We start from the raw sequence: 25,531 nt of genomic DNA, 5'->3' as shown, positions 1-25,531 counted from the left end.
TTGTTGATACAATATAAAATATTTCCATTACATTCATAGGATTGAATGGGGTCTGTCTGGTGACAAATTTGAGTTTAATAATTTCCTATAACTTGTCACCATGGTACACTAATGATAAATTGACAACATCAGAAACTCACCTTACAATGTAGCAGAAATCATGTAAAATCATATCCCCATAATCTTAACTAAGTATCCCTGAAAACAAACAGCTACAATATTCCAACAATCCTGGTCAGGAATTCTGCCCTCAATAAATATATTTGATGTACACAGGATTATTATGCTACGTGTTGATAATGTACATGGCACAAATCAAGACACACAAATAAAAAAGCTCCGATCTACAATAGCTTACACTATTTTCTTTTGCTAGTCTACATTTACAATCATGTGTTTGGGCTATTGCCAATAGAGCACAAGCACAAGATGTAAGTTTAGACATGCAGTGTTAGTGTACTAAATGTACCGTAGGAAATTCACTTAATGGCACATTTGTTCTCATAGGTTTCTTTACATTTGATAGATTTATGGTTTCTGGCAGTACCTACAATGTGCTAGGTTATGTACAATCACAATTGTGTGCCAAAATAAATCTTAATTACAGAAAGCATAAAACAATAGAGGGGGTTTATAGGCATTTCTGGCTGCCAAAAATAACTGCTGTTATAAGCAGCAACAAGCACCTAAAAAACAACACTGAAATCACTTGAGCTCTCTATCATATTACATGTATTACCCAGAGCAACAGTGATATGAGGGAATATATTCAGCAACAGAGACATCAAGATGATAGAAACCAATACTAATTTCATACATTCACTACAAGTGTGCAGGCAGGGGAAAGCCTATACTCTTGTCTCACGCTACTGGCAGCGAACATCTGTCAACAGGCAATTTGCATATTTAAGTTCTACATCAGGCCCCTTCAAATGGTGTGGAGTAAAGGACAATATCTAACAAAGAAAATGCTTCCAGAGTCAGGCTATAGATAGAGGTATATCAACAACCACATTTGTGGCATTACTGTTCTGTCATCGTATGTACATTCAATCAATTGGTTATCAACGTTAACCGTATTTGAGATAAAAGTCATGGTGAAAGGAAGGAGTTATGTTTTCAAGAGCCATGAGAACTGTAAGCACAAATTTACTACAGATAAATTGCAAAGAAAATACTAATTAATGGAGGCATATCAATTCAAGAAAGCCCACAGAGTCCCACCATGAAATCCTGGCCCCATTGAAACCAAATGGGAATTTGGCCATTGACTTCAATGGGCCAGGATTTCACATTCTGTATCTAGCTCAGAGTTCTGAGCTTTGGATGAATAGAACTCTTAACATTAAACTAAAAGCGCAAAACTTCTGATCACAAGCCTAATTCAAACTTGGACAAGGGAATGAAGTCTCCTGTCCTTGCTAGAGACACAGGGGTTCAGGAAAAACACAAGTAACTGAATTGATTGGTTTATTTGAAATTCTGACACTGTCTTAGGAGTGAATTTCGGGCATAGTCATAGCAAGACCTTATCCTTATGGAATATTGTGGCCTCACCCTTCAACCAAGAGGTCCCAAATTCCCTAACCCTTCTGCCCAAGGTGATGACAATGAGGAAGGCAACCTTCATTGAACACGTATCTAGCTGTTCAAAGTGTGGCTTAGTGAAAGTCATAAGCACTAAATTAAAATCTCAATGAGCGGTTGCTTTCTTTGCCGACAGAAAGGTTCTGATCAGGACCTTCAAAAATCTGGCTGTTACCGGGTAGGTAAAGATCAAGTAACTGTCCATTGGCAAGTGACATGCTACTTGCCACAAGGTGAACACATAGTGCTCTCAGGGAAAGGCCTGTCATCTTGAGGGTAAAAAGACAAATCCAAAATAGCAGGAATATCCACTGTCTCTGGAGATATATAGCTTTGCTGGGCCCAAACAGAGAAATGTTTCTACTTGGCTAGGTAACATTTTCTGGTGGAGTCTTTTCTGCTATTAAGAATGATTTGCACAGCTTCAGAGCAAGAACATTCTAGCTCGATGCCCATCCAAACACCAAGCCATGAAATGAAGAGCATTGAGTTTGGGATGCTTGACCCTGCCATTTTTCTGGATCAAGAGATCTAGGAAGGTGCAAATGCTGATAGGACAGGATGATATTTGTAGGAGGCCTGGAAACAAGAACTCTCTGGGCCATCTGGGGGCAATCAGGATAACTTGTGCGCTGTTTCATTGAATCTTCTGTAGAACCCGAGGTGGTAGTTGTAGGATGGGATGGAAGGCATAACTGAAGTGATCTGTCCAAGAGAGGAGAGCATCACCCCAGAAGTACTGACCTTGAAATCCCCTGGAGCAGTATATGTTGCACTTCCCATTTGCCCTCCCAAGTTGGGGTTCCCCACTGAGTGAAGATGCTGTTTACTACTGCATTGTGTAACTCACACTTGGGATCAGTGGTGAAATGCTTGCTGAAGCTGTCCAGATTATCTCAGACTCAGAAAAAATTCACACAAAAGAAAAGACACTGACTTCTTATTCTCAGTTTACATCATATCATTCTGTCTTGTTCATGGGTTCCTCATGAGTTTCCAAGAGGATAATGTTGAAGACAACAGCCATCCTCAAGCCCTGCTTCCCTCTAAACCTGCTCCCCCTACTCCCCCATCCATGGAACAGGATCTCCCCAGAGCATCAATGTAGAGGCTACTACAAAGGTTGGGGAGAGTATTCCCCTTCTTCCATGTCCTCATCCTAGATCCATATCTCTTTCACTTACAGAAGCAGAGGTCATGACTTGGGAAGAAAATATGTAAATTAAAGAGAGTTTTTGGATTTTTCTGCTACCTCTCAAATATATTCTCCTTTTCAACACTCCTGGAAGTTACTGATTTCTGAAAATAGAAAAAAGCAATGTAATGCAATCTAGCAATGTATGTTTGTTTTCACATTATTCTCATCTCCTTATTCCTTGTATGGGAAAGGGATAAAAACAAGGCACTGTTATTTGAAACAGATTCTTAGATTTTAATGGCAGAAGTGACAATTGTGTTCTCTAGTCCTTCCTACTACATAACATAGGCAGTAGAATTTCACCAAGTGATGCCTGTAATTTATGATTGAGCAACAGTTTTTCTTTAAGATATCAATTCTCGATTTAAAGTGATGGAGAATCCACCACACCTCTAGGCAAGTTATTCCAATTGTTAATTATCCTCCTTGTAAAAAAAATTGCATCTTATTTCTAATCTGAATTGGTCTAGCTTCTGCTTCCAGGCATTGGATAGTTTTATGCCTTGTCTACTAGATTAAAAATCCCAGTACTGTCAGAAATAAGAACATAAGAATGGCCATACTGCGTCAGACCAAAGGTCCATGTAGCCCAGTATCCTGTCTACCGACAGTGGCCAATGCCAGGTGCCGCAGAGAGAGTGAATCTAACAGGCAATGTTTAAGTGATCTCTCTCTTGCCATCCATCTTCACCCTCTGACAAACAGAGGCTAGGGACACCATTCCTTACCCATCCTGGCTAATAGCCATTAATGGACTTAACTGCCATGAATTTATCTAGTTCTCTTTTAAACCCTATTATAGTCCTAGCCTTCACAACCTCCTCAGGCAAGGAGTTCCACAGGTTGACTGTGCACTGTGTGAAGAAGAACTTCCTTTTATTTGTTATAAACCTGCTGCCCATTAATTTCATTTGATAGCCCTTAGTTCTTATATTATGGGAACAAGTATAATTATGGGAATAACTTTTCCTTATTCACTTCCTCCACACCACTCATGATTTTATATATCTCTATCATACCCTCCCTGAGTCTCCTCTTTTCCAAGCTGAAAAGTTCTAGCCTCTTTAATCTCCTCATATGGAACCTGTTCCAAATCCCTAATCATTTTAGTAGCCCTTCTCTGAACCTTTTCTAATGCCAGTATATCTTTTTTGAGATGAGGAGACCACACCTGTACGCAGTATTCAAGATGTGGGCGTACCATGGATTTATATAGGGACAATAAGATATTCTCCATCTTATTCTCTATCCCTTTTTGAATGATTCCTAACATCCTGTTTGCTTTTTTGACTGCCGCTGCACACTGCGTGGACATCTTCAGAGAACTAGCCATGATGATTCCAAGATCTCTTTCCTGATTTGTTGTAGCTAAATTAGCCCCCACCATATTGTATGTACAGTTGGGGTTATTTTTTCCAATGTGCATTACTTTACATTTATCCACATTAAATTTCATTTGCCATTTTGTTGCCCAATCACTTAGTTTTGTGAGATCTTTTTGAAGTTCTTCACAGTCTGCTTTGGTATTAACTATCTTGAGCAGTTTAGTATTGTCTGCAAACTTTGCCACTTCACTGTTTAAACCTTTCTCCAGATCATTTATGAATACGTTGAATAGGACTGACCCTTGGGGAACACCACTAGTTACCCCTCTCCATTCTGAAAATTTACCATTTATTCCTACCCTTTGTTCCCTGTCTTTTAATCAGTTCTCAGTCCATGAAAGGATCTTCCCTCTTATCCCAGGACAACTTAATTTACGTAAGAGCCTTTGGTGAGGTACCTTTCTGGAAATCTAAGTACACTATGTCCACTGGATCCCCCTTGTCCACATGTTTGTTGACCACATCAAAGAACTCTAATAGATTAATAAGACATGATTTCCTTTTACAGAACCTATGTTGACTTTTGCCCAACAATTTCTGATCTTCTATGTGTCTGACAATTTTATTCTTTACTATTGTTTCAACTAATTTGCCCAGTACTGACGTTAGACTTACCGGTCTGTAATTGCCAGGATCACCTCTACAGCCCTTTTTAAATATTGCCGTTACATTAGCTATCTTCCAGTCATTGGGTACAGAAGCCGATTTAAAGGACAGGTTACAAACCATGGTTAATAGTTCCGCAATTTCACATTTGAGTTCTTTCAGAACTCTTGGGTGAATGCCATCTGGTTCCGGTGACTTGTTACTGTTAAATTTATCAATTAATTCCAAAACCACCTCTAATGAGGTTTCAATCTGTGATAATTCTTCAGATTTGTCACCTACAAAGGACGGCTCAGGTTTGGGAATCTCCCTAATATCCTCAGCCATGAAGACTGAAGCAATATAAATACTCTCCCCACGTAGGTACTTACAGTATGTGATCAAGTCACCTCTTAACTTTCTCTTTGTTAAACTAAATAGATTGAGTTTCTTTAATCTCTGCCTGGAAGGCAGGTTTACCAAACCTCAAATCATTCTTAACTCTTTTCTGAAACCTTTCCAATTTGTCAACATGCTTTTTAAATTGTGGATACAGAAACTGGCCACAATATTCTAGGAATGTTCTCACTAATACTGTACATAGTAGTAACAACACCTCCCTATTCCTGCTCAATATTCTCTTGCTTACACATACAAACATCACAACTGACCTTGCGTTTTCTGTATATGTAAGACTAGTCTTGTACAGGTCTGGTACAGATAAAAGGGACATCTTCTTTTTAAAAAATATTTGTATTGTGTGTGTCCAAACAAAATTCCCCATTTTCCAACTAAATCCAATGGAATTAGGCCCCAATCCTGCAATCGGCTCCCTGTGCATGTGTGGAGCTAGTTCCCAAATTGGGACCTCAGTCCTAATCCCCAGTGACTTCAGATTTGCCTGAATAAGAACTGTACATTAATGCTGTGTAACACTGGAACAGAAATAAAAAAGAGGTGACTTCATTAAGGTTAGAAATACACCTTTATCTTGAATGGGTTCTGTTGGGGTTTTTTTAATTGCCATCTCTTTACATTTAAAGAAGTACTTTTTGTTTTCTCAGCAAAACACTAAAACTAAATGGTGGGTTTTCTTGTTGAATTATTTTACTCTTAGCTGATATTCTAAATTGTGTTGCTTGAAGGACTTCAGTATATTAAAAAAATTGGATTTTTGTCTCTGTTCTGTCCTGTTATTTATAAAGTTTTGACACTTTGAGCTTATGGGACACATACAAAAATCTGCCTAATTTTTTCTCACCCATGCCAACATTCAAAAGATTGCATTTTGAGATGTCAAGGAAACAGATACTTATTTAAAAAGTAAGAAACCTAATTTTTGATACACATAAATAACTGACAATATACTAAAGATCCATTCCCACAACTTCTTGACCAAACAAAAAGTGGGATTTAGCATTATTCTTATACAGAAAATTGAGTTTGTTTTCACAGAATATGGTATACTTGTGATAAAAAAATAATGGCATAACTACTGTGGCAAATAGAATCATAGGACTGGAAGGGACCTCAGGACGTCATCTAGTCCAGTCCTGTGCACTCATGGGAGGACTAAGTATTATCTAGGACTATCCCTGACAGGTGTTTGTCTAACCTGCTCTTAAAAATCTCCAATAATGGAGATTCCACAACTGCCACAGGGAATTTAGTCCAGTACTTAACCACCCTCACAGTTAGGAAGTTTTACCTAATGTACAACTTAAACCTCCATTGCTGCAATTTCAGCCCATTTCTTTTTGTCCTATCCTCAGAGGTTAAGAAGAACAATTTTTCTCCCTCCTCCTTGTAACAACTTTTATATACTTGAAAACTATCATGTCCCCTCTCAATCTTTTCTTCTCCAAACTAAACAAACCTATTTTTTTCAATCTTCCCTCATAGATCATGTTTTCTAGATGTTTAATCATTTTTGTTGTTGTTCTCTGGACTTTCTCCAATTTGTCCACATCTTTCTTGAAATGTGCCGCCCAGAACTAGACACAATACTCCAGTTGAGGCCTAATCAGCACGGAGTAGAGTAGAAGAATTACTTCTTGTCTTACTTACAATACATCCCAGAATGATGTTTGCTTTTTTTGCAACAGCGTTACACTGTTGACTCATATTTAGCTTGTGATCCACTATGACCCCCAGATCCTTTTCTGCAGTACTCCTTCCTAGCAGTCATTTCCAATTTTATAAGTGTGCAACTGACTGTTCCTTCCTAAGTGGAGTACTTTGTATTGATTCTTATTGAATTTCATTCTATTTACTTCAGACCATTTCTCCAGTTTGTCCAGATCATTTAGAATTTTAATCCTATCTTCCAAAGCACTTGCAACCCCTCCCAACTTGGTATCTTCCACAAACTTTCTAAATGTACTCTCTATGCCATTATCTAAATCATTGATGAAGATAGTGAAGAGAACTAGACCCAGAACTGATCCCTGTGGGACCCCACTTGATATGCCCTTACAACTTGACCGTGAACCACTGATAACTACTCTCTGGGAATTTAAGAGTTACTATACTTTGATTCCAGGAATCTGCAGCAACTAAGTTCTAAATGTCAGATGCCTGACAGTTAAAGATTTCAGAATCAAAGTCACAAGTCAGACAATTTCAGTTTTCTGCCATTTTCTTCAGCTCCCCAAGTTGTTTCAAAATTAATTCCAGATTAATGCAAATATTACTGCAGAAGTCTGGAGATTGAAATATAGGCCCAAATCTAAGGAATGACCTAAGCAGGCTGCAATTGCAACCATTGAAAAGATGAAGAGTGATCTCCTCAGTTCTCTTGTATAGATAGCAGTTTTCATCAGCAGATCTCAAGGCACTTTACAAAGGAGGTCTCCATCATTTTACAGGTGGGGAAACTGAGGCACAGAGTGGTGACTTGCCCAAGAATACCCAGCTTTGTTATCCCCTTTCCCCTCACACCTTGATTTAGAGGTTTTAATGATACATTGATCTGACTACGAGTTTGTTTACTGTGAATGAATGTCTTACTGAAGACGAAGGGTCAAAGTCTGATCATATCTTATGCCAGTCTCAGAATCTGGACAACTAATCTGAAATCATTTAGAAAATTACTCACAAGTGCTCTCACTTTCTTACAGTTTTATAGATGGTGGCTTTCAATGTCCAAGCTACTTCAGCCAGGGATTATTTTGAAGATCTGAATCATTTACTCTGAAGTTTTCAAACTCAGACTTATTCTGGTCTGTAGCATATCTGATTTCTCTGGTTAGAGAGAAGACCAAAGCTGAAATATTTCACCCTCCAACATTTCATTACATCTCACTAACCAAGTACAACAACTCGGTATTTACTCTTGCTCAAACGTACTGTGTCCATCCAGGCTTGGATAAAGCAAACAGTACTATTATATTTTAATAGCATATATTATAATTAAAACAAAACACACAGGTCTGGACAAAAAATAAACAACCCCAAATAGTTAGGTCACAAACAGCCACCATTCATTCTCTTACATGGGAGACCTGGAAAAGGGCAATCAGGTTACGAATGATCTTACCATAACTTTCTAAAATTGTCTCTGTATAATATATAATCATCTTATAAATGTCCAATGAGATTTTGGGACATGACCGTGGGGAAGCAGACTTACCATAGGACTAAAAGGCGATAAAGTACTTGAAATAATAGTGCTAGAAACCACTGAAATCACTTTGGATTTGAAAGAACTCTTCCATTTCCAGCAGCTGGATTTTAGAAATACCTCTAATTCAGGAACTGCTTCAAATAATAAAACTGTACCCAGCAGCAGTGTACTTTATTGTAGAATGCTGAATGAGTTCCCTGCCTCTGCTTGTCTGTCATTCCGTCTTTTATAAGGTACAGACTAATAAACTCTAAAATCAAAAGGTGCTTGGGACACTGAACTGATGCATGAGATACTGGAGAAAGCACAGAAAAATTGAAGCCTTGATTAACGTATGCTATTGGGATGTACCAGAGACAATATGATGGCTGTGGTCTCTGCTACTGTGAAAAATGTCCTATATGGGTTATGCCCATATTAAAAAATGGCGTGACCTCATATTCTTCAGAGCACAAAGGATCATTCATCAGTACTGAAAATCTCTTTAAGGGAACCTTTCCAAGGAATAGTTGAAATTGCTGGCATAGCTTAAAAGGACAATGACAAACTAGAGACATTTCTTGTGCTCTGAGATATTTTTATTAAATACTTATGAACAACGTACTTTAAGCCCAGATTTTAGAGGGATGCAATGATGTGTCTTCTCTGTTTTGTTTTGACCCAGGCACCATCTGCTGCTTTTCTGGAGAGCAGAACTCAGTTAATATTACACTTATTTTTGATATATACTCATACTAACTGAGCTTCAAGAACTATATTTTATGACAGGTTTGATCTGATGTGCCAAAGCCAATAGCTGTTACGAAGAAGTGGGTTGTGGTTATGGGTCCATAGTTAAAACAGAGTTGAGTTTTGCACTTAAAGCATGGATTCAATCTCTCCGTGATTTATTAAGAATACGTGTCCTCCCCACAATTACAGAGTCCAGAGTGAATTTTCTGAGATTTTACAAGTAAAAACTTTCATTTGTTTGAACTAAAATTCATTTGAGAATGTGTCCTTTAAGAAAGTTAGCACTTTGTGTCAAACTTTTTCCCCCCCAAATGATCTCAATATCAGAATAAAAGACTCTTCAAAATTTTCATATAGTTAAGATGAATTAAATCTCATGCACAAACTACATTTGAAAAAATCAGGTTATAATAACACTAACAATTAACAATTGCTATATTTGCTTTATTTAATTGTTAGGATTATACAAATAGGGCTAGGTTGACAACTGAGGTCACTCTCAAGGGAAGCCATTTTGACATTAGAGAAAACTCAGCCCTTCCTCTACAGCTAATCTGCATGAATGTTAGTTGAAATGAGCCAGTGACATGAGAGAAACTGGACTCACATGTCAAAAGTTCTCAGTAGCAGATCACTTGGCCCCATCTGTTACTGCTGCAGGTTGCATGGTCACATGTGCGCTTGGGCATCCAGTACTTGAAAGGCTCCCCATGGTACTGCTGTCTTTGCTACAATATGCACTGAAGTTGCAATACAAGGGAAGTCCTTGCAGCACAGATCTCTTCTTCATGTAGTGCCATTCTCTCTAATGTGGTTCCTTTCCCCCAAAACAGTCCTTTCCCCACCACCCTCTACCGAGGCCTATGGACATTTCTGCTTCCTTCTCCTCCCCCCAAATCCCCACTCTCTTCTCCTGACCCCTCAAAGGTTGACAGTACATATCAGCAATTTAGGATATAATACATTGCTGTAATTCTCCCCAAAACAAGCATTGCAAACCCAGAAAATACAAAAAATTAAGGTTAAATGTTAAAAAGTACAGTATATGGAAATACAAGTTAAGGTGCCCAAACAACCTTAACTCTGCAGTGAAATCATGAGGAAATTTTTCAAAAAAATCTATTGTGTCTTTCAAAATCAGTTTAATCTAACTTGGGTTCAGAGAAGGGCAACTAAAATGATTAGGGGTTTGGAACGGGTCCCATATGAGGAGAGATTAAAGAGGCTAGGACTTTTCAGCTTGGAAAAGGGGAGACTAAGGGGGGATATGATAGAGGTATATAAAATCATGAGTGATGTGGAGAAAGTAAATAAGGAAAAGTTATTTACTTGTTCCCATAATATAAGAACTAGGGCCCATGAAATGAAATTAATGGGCAGCAGGTTTAAAACAAATAAAAGGAAGTTCCTCTTCACACAGCGCACAGTCAACTTGTGGAACTCCTTGCCTGAGGAGGTTGTGGAAGGCTAGGACTATAACAGGATTTAAAAGAGAACTAGATAAATTCATGGAGGTTAAGTCCATTAATGGCTATTAGCCAGGATGGGTAAGGAATGGTGTCCCTAGCCTCTGTTTGTCAGAGGATGGAGATGGATGGCAGGAGAGAGATCACTTGATCATTGCCTGTTGGGTTCACTCCCTCTGGGGCACCTGGCATTGGCCACTGTTGGTAGACAGGATACTGGGCTAGATGGACCTTTGGTCTGACCCAGTATGGCCATTCTTATGTTCTTATGGGATCATGAATACTAAAATACAGTAATAGCAATTGTACAGTTATTGCATTGTATCACTACACTTCAAGGATGTGGTTACCAATTATGGGGATTTGTGGCCAGAATGGTTTTATTTCTTTTTGTTTTGGAGTAAATGCTGTGTTTATTTTTGTATTTATATATATTTTTATAGATATTTAGAGCTTTCAATAAGCATTTAAAAATGTGTATGAATATCTAAATTAAATAATTTGAAAAGAGAATGCATAGTTACAGTTTCAGTAGGGCTTTTTCCATAATCAGACATAAGAAGTTATTAACATGGTCTGCTAAATGATCTTAAGATACATTATAGATAGGCTAAAAAAAAGAATGAGCCACAAAATAACCTAATTTTTTTTTTATTTCTTTCAGGCCTTTCTGTTCTAAAATACATTGGAGTTAGATTTAGAAAAAGAAAAATAGTAGTGATACCTACACTCCAATATTTTGGATTTCATGATGAACCCACAACTGCCATGAAAACCAGAATATCATGCTGCTGCTAACATAAAATAATGCTGACACCTATACCTGACACTTCTTCCAAGTAATTATTAAAATTCATTATTTTTAAATATAAAAGGTATGTGCCTAGAACACTTTGCAGTAGGAACACAATCAACAGTTATGTTTGCCATGTCTGTTTTTATTTAAATTCAAATTCTGAGCACAGCACTCAGTCTGAGAAGCCAGACTAGGTGCTGAGCAGATACATGGAGGGGTGGGGGGAAGAATCCTCACTCTACAATCCGCAGCATGGCTCCAAAGCTCCTCCATAGAGGCTACCTTCAGCCCAAAGACTGAAGAAACTACGTGGGACTGTGACAGGGTGTATGTGATGAGGTTAACGGACTATACTGGGCGCAAGCAACCCTACCACCCCTGCAAGGCATGTCAGGCCTGAAGGGAAGATGTAAAAGGGAAAAGCCCAGCTCAGCTGGTGTCAGACCTAGGAGGAGAGCAGAACCTTGCATGGAGGTGTGGTGTTGGCTGCCTGGAAACAAAGACCAAAAGCTGTGTGAGTTCAGGGGGTGCCCCGGGAGACCAATACAGTGACAGGGACTTTTACACACACCCCATACCCACTTCGTGAGTCAGATTCTCAGGTCACACCCTTCTCCTGATCTCCCTATGTCCCATTGGCTGTGGAACTTTCACACCCATGGGAAGAGGGTCTGCATTTGACCTTCTATTTGTTTTTGTTGTTTGTTTCTAATCCAGTGGATTTAATAATAGATGATATACCCTCAATTACAGTAAGGGTAGGGTATAAGTATTTGATGAAATGGAGAACTGGGCTATAGACAACAAAATGAAATTCAACAAAGACAAATATAAGGCGCTATAGAGAATAGAAAACAAATGCACAAATACAGAAGGGGGAAACTGGCTTGGCAGCAGCACTGCTGAGAAGGATCTGGGAGTTGTGCTGGATCACAATCTCAACATGAGTCAACAATGTGACGCCGTTACAAAAAAAAGCAAACGAAATTTTAGATTGCATTAACAGAGGCATAGCATGCAAATCACAGGAGGTGATAGTACTGCTCTACTTGGTGCTGGTTAGGTTCAGCTGGAATACGGTGTCCAATTTTGGTCACCGATGTAGAGAAACTGGAAAGGATCCAGAGGTGAGTGACAAAGGTGATCAAAGGGAAGGAATGCAAGCCGTATGAGCAAAGGCTGAAGGAACTGGGTATGTTTAGTTTGGAAAAGAGGTGATTAAGAGGGGACATGATAGCGGTCTTCAAATATTTGAAAGGCTGTCATAAAAATAACAAAGAAAAGTTCTCTCTTGCCACAGAGAGCCGGACAAGAGGCAATGGGCTCAAACTATAGCACAGCAGATTTAGATTAAATCTCAGGAAAAACTTCCTAACCCTAGTAACAGAATCACAATGGAACAGACTGCCTAGAGCGGTCCTTCACTGGAAGTTTTCAAAAGGAGGCTGGATAGCCATCTGTCTTGAATGGTTTAGACACAATAAATCCTGGATCTGGGAAGAGGGTTAGACTAGATGACCCTTGTGATCCCTTCTAATCGTATGGTTCTATGACCCAGGGTGAGAGAGGGAATATTATTGCCTTTTCAGCCTTCTCAGGTTACTCCATGAAGTTTCAGGTATGAGCATGGGGAATGAGGTGAATCAAGGGGGAAGCCATGGAGATGCACTGTCTCAACACACCCAACCCATGAAACTTGTAAGGAAATTAATCCTGACTCAATCAACGTTAACTTACCTATCTTTCTCCTCCATGATGTAGATAACTTCCTTTAGGAGGGTGGTTCTAGGGGAGATAGTAAACATGGATTTTGGGATGGACAGTGCAAAGATGGGCCACGAACCACTGCAGAGGCAGAGGGCCTCCCTGGAGCTCAAAAAATCCATGAATTTTGTGGTCTGAAATACCAGCCCTCCCAACAGAAGAATGTGTAAGCTCCAATTGTAATTACTGCCCATTTAGTGGATAACAGAGTCCTATATTAGCAAGATCTTAGAAGAGCATTCTGAGTACTTTGTAATGATATTAATAAGTTTTACCTGATATCTCCGTAAGCGCGGCTGTATGATGACTCGCTGCAAACTTCACAAATACAACTTGATTTCTAAAATCATCAATTCCTTGAAATGATAAATCCAAATGTTTTCCTTGTAGGAGTTCTTCTACTGCATCTTTGCTTTCTAAAAGAGCACGAACTGCTCTGTGAAGGGAAGAAAAATCTCTTTGATATAGTAATAATTTAATTTTTTGTATGTCTTCCATTCAGGGACCTCAAAATTTTATTAATTAAGCTTCACAACACCTTTGTGTTACCTTATACCTATAACAGAGTTATAAGTATTATTTGCCCCATTTTATAGAAAAGGAAACTGAGACAGACTTGCCCAAGGTCACAGAGCAAATGTTTATTAAAGCCTCGAGTAGAGTATTTTGTTTTGTGAGTGGTTACCAATGTATCCACTCCTTATTGTTCATACACCTTCCCTGCCAAAACTCCCTATCAGAATGTAGATGCTGTTGAGAAAATAAATATTTTCTCAGGAACACATGGTTACACTTAACCATACACTCTCCGGAAACGAGGGTGTTAGAGGTGTAACCTTCTGCCCAGAAGAGTCTCAGCTAATTAGTCCAGGGTTGGGAACCAGGGAGAAGGAATCACAGTTGTTAAAAACGGCTCTGTATCTAGGAAGTAGAACAGAGGCCTTCCTGAGACTGTCTGGAAGAGGAAGCTAAGAACCCAGCATAGCACAGAGTGTGGGGGTTGCAAGAGAGAGCTATGTCAGATTACACCTGAGGATCTGGTCCCAGGCGATGGTGCTGTAAATATGACTGACCATGGCCACACCTTGGGCTAGCCTGGCATCAGTGCAGTGCAGTCCCAGATTGTTAAACAGAGATCTGATGTTGGGGAAGCATTGTAGGCGCAATGAGGTCTTTGATTGCCACACACAATCAAAAACATTATTGTTCCCTCAATATGCATTTGAAGAAAGATATTAGAGAGTTGGTGAGACGACGTGAGTCTCATAACCAGTTTCTGAAACTCAACATATAACTAGTTGTGTAAAGATGCATACTGCATTGCTCTTTAAAGGCAATAACCTGATCTCATTTAAGTCAATGGCAAATCTCCCACTGACTCTAAGGGACCAGGATTTGAGCATAAATGTGCGCCTACAGAATTTAAAATTTTCAAATGCACATGTTCAGTACTCAGCCAACATTAATTCCTGTGACAAAATCCAAGCATTGGGCACATCTTTAAGGAAGTCTCATGAACACTGAACTTCTTCTGTCTCTGTTCTAGCTCTACAGCTCTGCTCCTTGCTTTGAATTAACTGAGCTTGTGTCACTTACTAACAGTCAACAGGACAGTTTCAACAATCAAAGGGAAAAAATTCTCTTTTTCAGTTTGCTTACTTTGTGTATTGTCATTTTCATTGTTTCCCTTTGTGACTAATTTGTCAGTTTTTCCATTTTTATGTCTCTTTCACAGAGCAACAGAGAATTTTTTTTAATTAAAAAATGTAAAACCACAAAAATTGGGGGACATAATGACAGGTGTAATACCACAAAATACTATTTAACTTAGGGTTACCATACGTCCTCTTTTTCCCAGACATGTCCGGCTTTTCGGCACTCAAACCCCCGTCTGGGGGGAATTGCCAAAAAGCTGAATGTGTCCGGGAAAATGGCGGCTCTGCTCCTCCCCTGACTCTTCGGCTCTCTTTAAGAGCTGAGCCAACCCAGCGCTACCGTCTTCGGGCAGCCCCCTTGCCTTCGGACCCCAGCCGCCGGCCAGGCACTTCCCCTCCCGGGCTCCGGCGGCGCAGGGTCCGGAGGCACGGGGGCTGCCCGAAGCCGGTAGCGCTGGGGCAGCTCGGCTCTTAAACAGAGCCGAAGAGTCAGGGGAGGAGCAGAGCCTCCAGCCGCGGCAGCTCTGCTCCTCCTCTGACTCTTCGGCTCTGTTTAAGAGCCGGGCATGGGGGCTGCCCGAAGCCGCTAGCGCTCGGGCAGCCCAGCTCTGTTTAAGAGAAACAGCATCTGTTTAAGAGCCGGGCTGCCCGAGCGCTAGCGGCTTCGGGCAGCCCCCATGCCTCTGGACCCTGCGCCGCCGGAGCCCGGGAGGGGAAGTGCCCGGCTGGGGGCGCAGGGTCCGGAGGCAAGGGGGCTGCCCGAAACCCAAGCGCTACCGGCTTCACGGTTTGCCAGGCAGCCTCCAGACCCTGCGCCCCCGGCTGGGCGCTTCCCCTCCTGGGCTCCAGCTGCGCTGGGGAAGCGCTGGCCGGGGGCGCAGGGTCTGGGGGCTGCCCGGCAAACCGTGAAGCCGGTAGCGCTCGGGCAGCCCTTTCCCCGTGGCTGGGAGTGGGAGGGAGGAGGGGGCGGAGTTAGGGCGGGAAGGGGCGGAGTTGGGGTGGGGCTGGGGTGGGGAAAGGGGCGTGGCCAAGGCCCGTGGAGGGTCCTCTTTTTTTATTTAATAGATATGGTAACCCTAATTTAACTCGTTTTTTAAAACAGACTAGATTTCAAATATATTGTTTTTTTAACTCCTGTGCATCACATCTAATAAGAATTGCTTACTGTATATATGCAACTCTGCATTTTCAAACATAAGTTTGTTCCTTTAAAATTAGTATTTTTTAAATATGCACTGCTCATTTAAGTCTGAAATTTCAAAGCACAGTCATTTTTTAGGTACCACACACAAAATATTGGGGTCCCCTGCTAGATTGCTGCTCAGGGGGAAGAATATTTTTGTTCACTCTTTCAAGAGCTATTTTGCTCAAACTTTCCAGAAATCTTCAGTGTACTGGCCAAATTCCAACTTTACTACTTAACATTCTGCTTCCCTAATTTGTCCTGAAATTTCAATTAAATATGGCATTTTACTTCACCTCCTATCCTAAACTATTGCATAACGTTACTGTGTTCTGTTAAACAGATGCTGTGTTTCACTCCAGTGAAAGGATGCTTGAAAGGCTCCTTTGTAACAGTTTGTTCATTGTAATCTATTTACAAGTCACTTTGGGATTCTTTGGGATAGGAAGCACTATTACTTTCCTTACTTTATCTTGTTGATAATAGGAGATAAGTGGCATGCAGGTATAAGAATAAATGTATGCTTTAGTTGAGAAACAAGATCTGTTAGCATTTTAATAACCATTTTCAATAGATATTTTTGTATATGTGAAATGGTTGTACTTATCTTGAAATGACCTTCAGATTCAAGGAGGTAGAGAGATCAATGAGTACATTTTTAGTGCCATAAAGGCAATAAGACATGCAACTCAGTGATGGAAGTTGTATTGTATGTGGCATTCCCCACCTACTGCAATGATTTTTTTCCTTAGCTATTGTCAATGAAATATTAACCTTTTACTTCACTGATGGGATGTTGACTTTATAGTCACTAGGTGGCAGTAATTACCTGTAAAATAGATACATGCTTAGGCTATGTCTATACTGCACACCACTGTGGCACTGCGTAGGGTACATGTAGCTACACACCGCAGTAAAAAGCAGGCTGTATCCATGAAGCAGTGTGTAGCTACACACATCAGTGAAAGGCCTGGCACTGGGCAGGCAGCAAGAAAAAGTTCTAGCAGCTCCATACTGTCTACCCCATCAGAGCTTTTCCCCCAGCTGGAGTCTTTCACTGTGGTAGAGAGAGCCTCTGGCAACTCCCTGTGGCAGGGAAAGGCTCCAGCAGCTGCGAGCTGACAGATCCTTTCCCCTCTGCCCTGCCAATATCTTTCCCTCCTGCTGGAGTGTTTCCCTGTGGAGCGGAAAGGCTTCAGCAACTCCCAGCAGTGGAGAAAGACTCCAGCAGCAGGTTACAACACTGCTAAAAAATATCTGTGTAGAAAGGGAAGGTATTGCTTGGATGTATAAGGAGCCACATAGGGTATATACCTTAAGGATTCAAGCATGTCTTTACTCACCTACGCAGTCCCTCACTGTCTACGCTGCTATTTATACACATGCTAGGAAGGCATGCAGTGTATGTGTACTCTATACGCTGATGTAAGGAGTCTGTGGTGTACCCTTAGAGGCACTGATAGAATCTACATCGTTTATTTTGATCTATCTTTAGTATTTGGTCTAGATAATACTTAGTCATGCCATGAGTGCAGGGGACTGGACTAGATGACATCTCAAGGTCCCTTCCAGCCCTATGATTCTTTTTATAAGCAAGCTATCACCATGGCAACTGAGAACTTTCATATCTTATCAGGTCTAGTAGGTTATTTCATTCGTTATGCCCACACATACACTTACCTACACGGGTGTGTGTACATTCTTATAATCATATCTGAACAGCACTACCCTCTACTTTTCCAATGTCTCTATGGTACTGGGGGCTTGGGTGAGAATTAGATGGTTGACTGAAACCTAGTTCAGGTAAAAAGTGATGTTGGCTGAATTAGGAACACATCTAGAGGTAACAGCAGATGTGATATGTTCTTTTCATTAGGGTATCCTTGCCAGAAGTTTGCAACCTTCACCATATGAATAAAACCTGTAAGTTTCTGGATGCCCAGATAGGATCAGTGGACAATCGTACTTTTACTCATCTGTGCTCGACAAAGGGGTCTGACTGTTCCTTATGCATGTACACCTCCCTAGTCACTCAGGCCTTTTCTACCACCAGGCTGGATTACTGCAATGTGCTCTACGTGGAACTATACATGAAGATGTCTCACAAATTTCAGCAAGTGCAGATTCAGCTGCCTTTCTTTGCAGGATATTACAAATGAAGCATATTAGCCTACTGTTCCACAGGCTGCTAGTGGCTGCTAATTTGTTTCAGGTCCTGGTTACCTTAGACATGATCTCTTTTTTTTTTTTTTTTTTTTTGGTGCCTTATGCAAACAGTTGACATCAACTGGGACATCAAGCTGACAGTCTCTCGATTTTTGCATCTGGGAACTGGTAATACATAATTTTCAAAAGAGGGCCTTTAACAGTGGTACTGGGTCCCCCATTAACTGAATATATCTCACAAGCCCATCTATTGACTCAGGTTTTGCCTGATGGATAGGCTGTGAAGGATCACTTTTGGATTAGAGCAGAGTCTTTTCAGTTTGGCTTTGTCTCATTGAAAAATTAGTTGTATGTGATTTTATAATGTGTGTGTTTGTCTCAGGGGTGAAAGTAACTTAAAGGACTTGCCGGTACTCCGGAGTCCTGAGGAGGGGCAGGGCCTCAACAGGAAGAGGCGTGGCCTCCACCAGAAGAGGCGGGGCCTTTAAATCCCCAGGCCCTTTAAATCAGGATTTAAAGGGACCAGGGCTAGGGCTGTGGTAGCAGCAGCTGGGAGCCCTGAGCCCTTTAAATCACCCCCTGAGCTCCCAGCTGCAGAGGTGGCTAGGAGCCCTGGGGTTCGGGGGCGATTTAAAAGGGGTGATTTAAAGGGCCCGGGGCTCTAGCTGCTGCTACCGCAGCAGAGCCCCGGGCCCTTTAAATTGCCGACAGAGCCCTGGGACTCCAGCAGCAGGGCCCGGGGCTCTGCCTGCCGCTCCGCTCCAGGGCCCTTTAAATCGTCTCTGGAGCCCTGCTGCTGGAGCCCTGGGGTAGCGGCGGCAGGGCTCCGGCAGCTATTTAAAGGGCCCGGGGTGGTAGAGGCAATGGGAGCCCCAAACCCTTTCAATAGCCACCAGAGCCCTGCCGCCGCTATCCCAGGGCTCCAGCAGGCTCTGGGGGCTATTTAAAGGGCCCGGGGATCCCACTGCCTCTATCTCCCAGGCCCTTTAAATTGTCCCTGGAGCCCTGGGATAGCGGCAGTGGGGCTCCAGCAGCGATTTAAAGGGCCCGGAGCGTTAGCGGCGGCAGGAGCCCTGGGCCCTTTAAATCACCACCCAAGCCCCGCCGCCACTACCCCAGGGCTCTGGCAGCAATTTAAAGGGCCCTGGGCTCCAGCCCTTTAAATTGCTGCCTGAGGAAGCCGGTCCACCCCGGTATGGAGCACCAGCTCTTGCCAGCAGGAGTGGCAGGTTTGTAGAAATGTTGGTGGTGCCCAGAACCTGCCCCTGCCCAAACTCTGTTCCCCCCCCCCAAACTCCACCCCCCTCTGGGAGGGAGTTTGGGTGGGGGAGGAGGTCTGGGGTGTAGGCCCTGGGCTGGGGCAGGGGACTGGGTGCAGGAGGGGTGCAGGCCCTGGGAGGGAGTTTGGGGATAAGAGCGGGTGCGGAGGGAGGGGGTGCAGGGGTGAGGGCTGTGGAGTATGGCTGGGGATGAGGGGTTTGGGGTGTGGGAGGGGACTCAGGGCTGAGGCAGAGGGTTAGGGTGCGGGGGATGAGGGCTCTGGCTGGGGGTGTGGGCTCTGGGGTGGGGCAGGGCTGGGGATGAGTTTGGAGTGCAGGCAGGCTGCCCTGGGACTGGAGCCAGAGAGGAGGACTCCCCCCAGCCCTCTCCCCACCAGCAGCAGCGAGCTCTAAGGTAGGGACCCCTTCTCCCCCCCCCCGGCAGCACACTCACCCCCACCACTGTCACTGCACGTGCTCCTAGAGCCACTCTCAGGTCCAGGAATCTCCCTCGCCTCCCCTGTGGTGGGTACCATGCCGGGGGGGGGCTGCCATCACATGTGTGCCTCCTCCCCTGCTGCTGCCCCTCACTGTAGCCTCACTGGGGGTGGGGGATGGGGCTGCTCCTTGCCCAGTGTGGGGCAAGAGCGGTGACTGCGGGCAGGAGGGGTGGCTGTACTGGTGGAGGGTCCCACTGGAAAATGAAAGGGTCTGAGGGGGAAGGGCAGCCTGTCCTGGCCGTAGTGGAGGGGGGCACTAGGACCCTGCAGTGGCAGTTAATGCAGGCAGGCAGCCTGGAGCTGCAGGGGACAGGGAGAGACAGGCTCTGCTCCAGGACCCAGGGAGCTGCACGGGGGCAGCAAAAGGGTGCCGGGGGGCACTCAGGGGAGGTGCGGGGGGCAGGAGGTGGGGCCAAGGAGGAGGCGCGGGGGGCAGGAGGTGGGACCAGGGGGGAGACCCGGCCCCGAATATTCGTGGAGCCGGGCCCCCGACCCTCAATATTGCTGGAGCAACGAGCCCATACTCGCTGCTGCTGCTTCTTGCTGGTACACCGTTCCAGGGCTTACTTACCCCTCTGGTTTGTCTATAGGTGGATTTAATAAATTGGTTTTCTAGCCAATCAGTTTTCTAGCCAATTTAACATTTTTCTGTATCCTACCTTAACATTTTTATAGCTCTCCGAATTGCTCTCTAAGTGTAGAGTGGATGGGACAAACCCTGGTCACTATACCCAAGCAAATATTCCTAGAAAATTCAATATTAATATAAATGAACAAGCAAGATTTGACTCTATATTCCTATTTTTCCATTTATAAAGTGTTTCAAGTAACATTTAAATATGACTTATTCTGACTGAAACAAAAGATTACTGTTACATGGTACTGTTATCTATTTTTAAATTCAGTTCAATTAACATTCAGAGATAATGAGACAGGAGATTTACAATGATCTCTAGATTTCAGAGCTGGGTGAGGAAATAATGACAAGAACAAAACATCCCTCTAGGAATATGTAAAATGGATTTTAGGAGCTGTCCATGTTTTTTCTGAATTATGTAATCTAAACATTATGACATTTAAGTATGGATCACAGCTCTTTTCTAAAGTGTTAATTTAAAAGTCTCTGACAAAAACAAAGTTAATATAAGCAAAGCAAATTAGAATCCTTTCAACTGTTCGTATATGCGTGCTGAGGGGGTCAGATATGGGGTATATCTGTTTGTCTTTCTTTTCTCTATTCTATGCTTTTATTTTTAACAGTTACCAATTGTTTGCTGTAACATTGAGATGTGAGAGCAACTTAGGGCCAAGATGTACCTTGTTGAAACCAAACTTGTTAAAAGTTATTTTACACTTTGTCTCTTTCTGTAAATCTAGTGGCGTTCTGTACACGAAATTAGTGAAGTATATAAAGGCAAAAAAAGCACAGTTAAACTTTTCACTCTTTAATCTTTTGAAAGAATGGATTTCAACACATGCAGGAAAGAACTAAAAACCTTCATTCTCTACTGTAAGTAATCTAGAGCATTATTATTATTAAATGCCCACATCACCGACTCACGATCAAGCTCCCATTGTGTAGGACCTATATACCTATGTAAAAAACATACATTCCTTGTCCAAAGAGACTACAGTGCAATTAGACAAAGTAAACTGAAAGAGACAGTTAACATGTGAGCAACAGTCAAAGGTACTTCAGTTACATTTTTTAATTGTGGTTTCCTGAAGCCATATTCCCATCCTAGAAACATATTTTTTTTCCCTCTGCACAGACACCTCAACCAATATGTTCCGCTATTGTTGAACCAACATGCCATTCTTTCACCCAGCCATCTCACAGACATTTTTATTTTGCTTTTAATGCCTCCTATTATATTGTATTACTTTCAGCTTTTGTTTTATTTTAATGCCAGTTATCTCCTTTTTCTCTGCATCTCTCTTCCAGGATCAATCTCTAATTAGCAGTTAACCCCATATTGCCCCCACTTCTTGAACTTTCCCAGTTTAGCTCAATTAACAATTCTGCTGACTTCAGCAGGATGTGAAATCACCTGGAGTCATCGAGAGCATGCTTCCACTACACAACAGCAGCTGCCCTAAGGCAGCAATGGCCTCCTTGAGCCATTGCCCAGGGCAGGAGGAAGTTTGTGCTCCTGCTCTTGTATTTCAGGGGACAGAGGATTTGGGGGGATAAGAGGGTGCCCAACAGGTCTAGACTGGCCTGTTCTCCCTGCTGTTCTTTCCTGCTGGCTACCTCTGTATCTCTCCCATCAGGGGAGCAGGGTCTTTTGCATAAGGCTATGTTGATGTCACGGAGGTCATGGAAGTAGGGTTACCATATTTAAACATTAAAAAAAGAGGACACTCCACGGGGCCCGCCCCTTCCCCGCCCCAACTCCACCCCTTCCCTGCCCCTTCCCCAAAGACACTGTCCCAACTCTGCCCCCTCCCCTGAGTGCCCTGCATTCCCCCTCCTCCCTCCCAGCCACGCGAAACAGCTGCCCGAGTGCTACCGCCTTCACGGTTTGCCGGTCAGCCTCCAGACCCTGCGCCCCCAGCCGGGCGCTTCCCCAGCGCAGCTGGAGCCCGGGAGGGGAAGCGCCCGGCCGGGGGCGCAGGGTCTAGAGGTCTGGGGGCTGCCTGGCAAACCGTGAAGCCAGTAGCGCTCGGGCAGCTCCGCTCTTCAGCTGCACAGAGCTGAGGTGTCTGGGGGGAGCTGCAGGCAGATTCCCCGTGGCGGCTTCACAGTTTGCCGGGCAGCCCCCAGACCTCCAGACCCTCCGCCCCCAACCAGGCGCTTCCCCTCCCGGGCTCCGGCTGCGCTGGGGAAGCTAAAGTCAACTAGCTACATAAGTTGGTTGACCTAGAGGAAAACCAAAAAGCAGCTGTCAGTCAGCAGAGGGGAGCTACTACCTGTGCTAACTCACAGCAGAAAGAGAGATGAAAAACCAGGCCTAAGGAGGAGCTGCAGAACTGGACATGGATGGATAACTCTGCCTAAATAAAGGATTGTAAGGTGGTGAGAGAACTGAAACCCTTTCATCTCCCACAGGGCCCACTGCACACTTTAGTTTCAACTCAGAATTAAAGGGTTAAGCATCTACCAAAGTATATTATTCTGAACATTCCCAAGTGCAGGTATATGATCAGTCTCAGGAAATTTAGAATTGTTACCCTTTATACATGTATATTAAAATGGGGTCTTCTTCCCTGAACTTCCCTACAACCAAAGAAATAGATTTTTAATGTACATAATTTAACAGCAAAACACATACGTGCCAACTTCTTCTTCATTGGATAAATGCATCACTAACAGCGTGACATGTAAGGAGCCATAACGAATCATTGCTTGGGAAAGTCTGTGATCCTTTTGTACAACTATATCTTGGACAGCCTGAATACCTCTTGTAATCTAAGAGAGACAAGAAATACACAAAAACAAAACTAGTCATTATAGTTTTTCTATCCCACAATACAAGCAAGAAAGAAAACAAACTCACTAAAATCAGATGTTTGCATAAAAACTCTGCAAGCAGACACAAGTTTCATCATCTTCTTGATAGAGTTTTGTTACTCTGCCTGAGTAAACTCAAAGTGGGTAGGAAGTAAGGGAGTTATTATTGTATGGCTGCACATCCCAGAGTAGCTCAGTAGTAGCTTGTCCTCAGCAGAAACATGCTAATTCCTGGAACAGTTTAAGGCAGTTGCTCTCAACCTTTCCAGACTACTGTACCCCTTTCAGGAGTCTGATTTGTCTTACGTACCCCCAAGTTTCATCTCACTTAAAAACTACTTGATTACAAAATAAGACGTAAAAATACAAGTGTCACTCACAGCACACTATTACTGAACAATTACTTTCTCATTTTTACTATATAATTATAAAATAAATCAATTGGAATATAAATATTGTACTTACGTTTCAGTGTATAGTATATACAGCAGTATAAACAAGTCATTGTCTATATGAAATTTTAGTTTGTACTGACTTTGCTAGTGCTTTTTATGTAGCCTGTTGTAAAACTAGGCAAATATCTAGATGAGTTGATGTGCTCCCCCAGAAGACTTCTACGTACCCCCAAGGGTACACGTACCCCTGGTTGAGAACCATTGGTTTAAGGTGCTTCACTTTTCCCCAGTGTTGTGCTGTCAACATCCTAAATTAGAGGTTTCTGCAAGAACTTCCTCCACCAGCCTATGATAAACCTCGTGATGCAGTAGGGGATGAGGGACTACAGCCAGCTTTTCCAAGATCTTGTACGTAGCACACAGATGAGTATTCAGTAAATAATGTGCTGGGCCATTTGAGTTACAACTCCTGATTTTTCTATTTGAGGAGAAAGTTAGATCGTACTCATTCTTCAAATATGTTTTAGGAGTTTCTTTAAACAGAATATTGATACTTACTGTTATTAAAATACTGTCAATCTGCTTGTTAAAAAAAATTACCTTAATGTTTTCCTTCTATCAGCAACTACACATAAAGAAATGCTTGCATGATAAATTTTGTCCAACAGTCTTTACTGCACATGAAAGTACAATAATCATCATGGTTATTAGAAAAATTGCTACAAAGCCTAAATATAATATTAGTGAAAATCAAATCAAACATAGCTGATTTACTATAATCTTGAGTATTTGGTAAAATGAGTAATTTCTTGAACTAAACTAAGTGAATTATAAACAGATTACCATCTATCAAACACTACAGCCAAGCGAGCCCTTGTGCAAATCACCTAAAAGAACCAATTTAAAAGACCTCACAATGACTTTGAAATCTATAAATTAAAGTTGTGTAAAATGGATATATATATGTGTGTGTGTGTGTGTGTGTGTGTGTGTGTACACACACACATGCCAAATTTTCATTACAGAAGAGTCTGCTTTTGGATTAAAAAAGGAAACCCCCTTTACATGCAAATCTTTGCCTCTCACTTTATATTAAAAACCTTATTGATGCTGAACACCCTCTCCCAATGAAAACAATGAGAGTTGTGAGCGTTCAGCACCGTTCATGATCAGGGCCTACATGAGAGCCTTGTCTTTATGTGCCATGTACTTCCTGTGGCACCATATAAATAAGTAACAAATTAGAACAGAAGGGGAGTGATGGCAAAGAAAGAAGGGAAAAAATAACATGCCTAGTAAAGGAAGATGCTTCGGTTTCTCCATAGCCAGTAGCATCTAGGCAATGTCTAATGTCATCTGAAAAAAAATATGTCCCACTGTCTGATCATAAATTACACTGCAATAAGATTATACTAGTATTTCACCACTGTCACAATTTGGCACTTACATTCCCACAAATAAATGACACTTTCACTGAATTCTCAAAAGGTATGAAATGCGTAGCTCCACAGTTACACAAAATGTTGATGAACGTGATCCCAGATAATTGCAATTTATTGACTGCACAGATAATACTTAATGTCATAAACTGGAGAAAAGTGCAATTATCCCAATGGGGAAAAGTCCAAATTATAAAGATGGAGTGGTCCATCATTTCAATTACCAGTTTACCCAGTTTCTGATTATAGTTTCCAGGAAATTTTTCAAGACAGTGAATAGTTTAATTTATTCCTTCCTGAGAGACAGCAAAAGAAAAAAAATGCAAGCACAGTTATAACAAT

The 25,531-nt window shown here is 42.2% G+C and overlaps 1 protein-coding gene across 11 annotated transcripts in view; it reads right to left on the bottom strand.

Moving 5' to 3' along the window:
* Window positions 1-25,531, bottom strand: part of LOC101951994 (A-kinase anchor protein 7) — a 166,760-nt gene that overhangs the window by 119,431 nt on the left and 21,798 nt on the right. For all 11 annotated transcript variants that reach the window (XR_010599653.1, XR_010599651.1, XR_010599652.1 and 8 more), the window contains exons 4-5: window positions 23,177-23,313; window positions 13,414-13,574 (exon numbers count right to left, since the gene is read on the bottom strand). Coding sequence is in view for 8 of the 11 variants with exons in the window: in XM_065588638.1 (XP_065444710.1) it covers window positions 13,414-13,574; window positions 23,177-23,313 (298 nt within the window). In the remaining 3 variants the exon portion in view is untranslated. The remainder of the gene's footprint in view (window positions 1-13,413; window positions 13,575-23,176; window positions 23,314-25,531) is intronic.

The sequence above is a fragment of the Chrysemys picta genome, chromosome 3, assembly GCF_011386835.1.
Source record: "Chrysemys picta bellii isolate R12L10 chromosome 3, ASM1138683v2, whole genome shotgun sequence".
Classification (NCBI taxonomy): domain Eukaryota; kingdom Metazoa; phylum Chordata; order Testudines; family Emydidae; genus Chrysemys; species Chrysemys picta.
This window is presented reverse-complemented; position numbering and strand designations above follow the sequence as displayed.